This window comes from Arachis hypogaea, chromosome 13 (assembly GCF_003086295.3).
Source record: "Arachis hypogaea cultivar Tifrunner chromosome 13, arahy.Tifrunner.gnm2.J5K5, whole genome shotgun sequence".
In the NCBI taxonomy this organism is placed as follows: Eukaryota; Viridiplantae; Streptophyta; class Magnoliopsida; order Fabales; family Fabaceae; genus Arachis; species Arachis hypogaea.
Window position 1 is genome coordinate 18,848,282 of NC_092048.1, and position 3,572 is coordinate 18,851,853.

The 3,572-nt window shown below is 48.7% G+C and overlaps 1 protein-coding gene across 1 annotated transcript; it reads left to right on the forward strand.

The window, feature by feature from the left end:
* Window positions 1-1,924: 1,924 nt before the first annotated feature.
* LOC112732870 (uncharacterized) lies at window positions 1,925-2,335 on the forward strand. The gene has a single exon (XM_025781679.1). It carries the CDS (start codon window positions 1,925-1,927, stop codon window positions 2,333-2,335), a length of 411 nt encoding a protein of 136 aa, XP_025637464.1.
* The last annotated feature ends 1,237 nt before the right edge of the window (window positions 2,336-3,572 follow it).

The following is a 3,572-nucleotide window of genomic DNA, read 5'->3' on the forward strand; positions in this document are numbered from 1 at the left end:
TAAACTAAATTTAATTATGAGCATTTTTCAATCACAACTAATCCACTGCAATAACTATATATATATATATATATATATATACTACCAATATGTACAAAACTCCAAAGGTATACTAAAATAAGATGCAAGTACGGAAAATAAAATAAAATAAAATAAAAGTGTCTAGAATGGAATTTTTCACCAAAATAACAACTTTGCCGATGAAGGCGACCTCCCCAAGAAATAGAAGAATTGAGTGGAAAATCGTTGGTTAGAAATGCAAACCTAACAAAATAATTCCGTCGGTTAGGGAATTATTGACCGGGAAAAATCTTCAATTAGGAATTTTCACAAAATAATTCTGTTGCAAGTATAGCTCCAAATCAACAAACAACCCTCAATCAATGTTTAATTTGTTTGTCATCTAAGTCAAACCCAATAAAAACTGAGAGTAATTAAACCTTGGGTCGTCTCTCAAGGAATTCCAGAGAAGTGTGCATGTTATTGGTTATGGGAAAATATTTTTGGGTTTTTGAGTTTGATAAACAAGAAAATAAAACTAATAACTAAGAAACTATAAAGGCTAAAATATACTCATGGCAAGGATTAAGAGTCAAGGTTTTCTATCTTGGATCATTGAACACAACATGGTAATTACAAAGGATTAATTCCACTTAGTTTTCCTCTAACATCGGAGGGTTAAGTCAAGTGGACATAATTGGTCTTAGAACCAATTAACAAGCTTAAAATCACCAATAGAACTGAATATCAATAATCTCAAGGGACCTAAGTCCTCAATCACAAGCCAAGAGTACCAAAATTTACTCTAAAATCCAACCAAACATTTTGTCAAACACTTGGAAGGTATAAAATGAAAGCATATTAAAATAGCAAGAAATATAAAATCTAAAAACTATCTATTACGGGCTGTCAACCCAGCCCAAGAAGTCGCCGAGTCGGGACACTGCCCCGCCCAGACCCAAGAAGCTACAACCGATCTCCACGGGTCGGTCAGCCACGCCCGACCCAGAGGGAGATCAACTCACCGCACTAAACGCGCCACCACCCGGGTCGGAACCCTTAGGATCGGCACCCCGAGTATCGGCTCCAAGTACGGACGACCCGCACACGTGGAGGATGACAGCTTTACTCCTCAACCAATGGGCTAGGCCCCTATTAGGCCCACCCAGCACAACATATAAAAGGGGGAGGACAGCTCTCCCCCCAAGGTACGTCACATCCTTACCTAACTCTGCCACCCCTAGTACGGACTCTAACTTGATCGTCGGAGTGTCCTTCCAGGTGGCCACCCCCCGCTCCGTCCGCCCTCCGACGTTGCCAGCCTTCGCTCCGCGCCCGCTCGGGACCACCCTCACTCTCTCAGTCACCACCTACCGACAACTCGTGGACCCCCGGTAACGAACATTGGCGCCGTCTGTGGGGATCCCGACGCAAACATGGAGCGACACATCACCTTGGAGGAGCTCCGCGAAGGAGGCGGAGCCCGTTTGAGCAGAGCGAGCTCAACGGCCCGTGATGCCGAACACCCGAGGCCATCTGTCCAGCCCAACCAAATGTATACCCAGACTCCCGAGAGGCGCCGCCCTTTCGGGGGAACAGGAGCCGACAGCGCCAAGATCACGCGGGAGCTTAGACACAGAGTTCAGGGGAACGCCAGCCGCTCACACGGCGGCGCTAGCCAGTCCTACGCCCGCACCCACTCTCCCTCTCGTGCACACAATAGCCAAGGAAGAAGCCTAACAAGGCACGAAGAGACACACACACAAGCAACCTCCAGACCCACCCGAAGCAAGTCGGAAAGCCGTTGGGGTCCCAGAAAGAGGAGACCCGGAGACAAGAAAACCCCATCATCATGGGGGCAACCCCTTTTCACCCCTCAATTCTCAAAGTCCGGCTCCCGAGAAACTTCGACAAGCCAACGGACATGAGATATGATGGGACCAAGGACCCCCAGGAACATGTCACAGCTTTTGAAGCAAGAATGAATCTGGAAGGAGTAGGCGACGCAGTCAGATGCCGGGCATTTTCCGTAACACTAGCTGGCCTGGCGATCCGATGGTTCAACACTCTCCCACAAGGATCCATCACGACTTTTGCAGACATATCCCAGAAGTTCCTAGCACAGTTCACGACGCGCATAGCCAAAGCAAAGTACCCGATTAACTTGTTAGGGTTTACCCAAAAACCCGGTGAGCCGACCAGGAAGTTCCTGGATAGGTTTAACGATGAATGTCTGGAAATTGACGGCCTCACGGACTCAGTCGCTAGCCTATGCCTAACAAACGGCCTGCTGAATGAAGACTTTAGGAAACACCTAACAACCAGGCCTGTATAGACCATGCAGGAAATCCAGAGCATAGCCAAAGAATACATCAATGACGAGGAGGTCAGCCAGGTTGTGGCAGCCAATAAACGGCAGCCCACCAACCCGCCAGCATGGCAGGCACATCAAACCGAACGGTACAAGGAAGCCCCCAGAGACGGCACCCTAAACAAGCTACCCAAGCAGCCACGGGTAGGAAGGTTCATGAACTACACGCCACTTACGGCGCCCATAGTGGAAGTCTACCAGCAAATCACAGACAAAGAAATCCTATCCAGACCCAAACCCTTGAAGGAGAGAACGGGAAGCAACAAAAGCCTTTATTGCGACTACCACAAAGGGTTTGGCCACAAAACACAAGACTGCTTCGACCTCAAGGATGCCTTGGAACAGGCCATCAGAGAAGGGAAGCTGAGTGAATTCTCCTGACTTATCAGAGAACCGAGGAGACGAGAAAGAGAACGCTCCGAGGAAGACCGGAACCGGGCAGTCAAACCTAGACAAGAACCCCCAGAGGATGCCAGTAATCCCCCAACTTTCGTGGTTAATATTGTGGTCGGACGAGACAGTCCCCCCAAGTCTAAGTCAGCAACAAGAAAGGACTCCCGGGTGCTCTCCATCTCGACGGATAGCCCCACCACCAGCAAAAGGCTCCCGACAATATCATTTAGTCCAGAAGACATATGGTTCAAAGACCTCCCTGAAAACCCTCCCATGGTAGTCACGGCGATGGTCGGGACAGGGCTGGTCAGACGCATCCTCGTCGACACGGGAGCCGACTCGAATATCCTATTCAGAAACGTGTTCAACGCAATGGGGCTCAAGGAATCCGACCTCAAAAGTCACCAACATGGGGTCATGGGACTTGGTGATAATTACATAAAACCCGACGGAACGATCTCCCTTCCGATCAGCCTAGGAGCTGGCGACGCCAGGAAATCGGTTATGGCAGACTTCGTAGTCCTTAGAGACTCCACCGCCTATAACATCATCCTAAAGAGGAAAACCATTAACGAATTCTCAGCTGTAATATGCACCAAGTACCTAACAATGAAGTTCATAACGGACAAGGGAACGGTTGGTTCCATAAGGGGAGACCTAGAAACGGCAGTCGCCTGCGACAGCGCCAGTCTCTCCTTAAGGAAAGAATCCAAAAAGGCAGCTGGCGTGTTCCTAGAGATCTAGACGTCAGGGTGGAGGACAAACCAAGACCTGAACCAGAAGGGGACATGAAAAAATTCCAGATAGG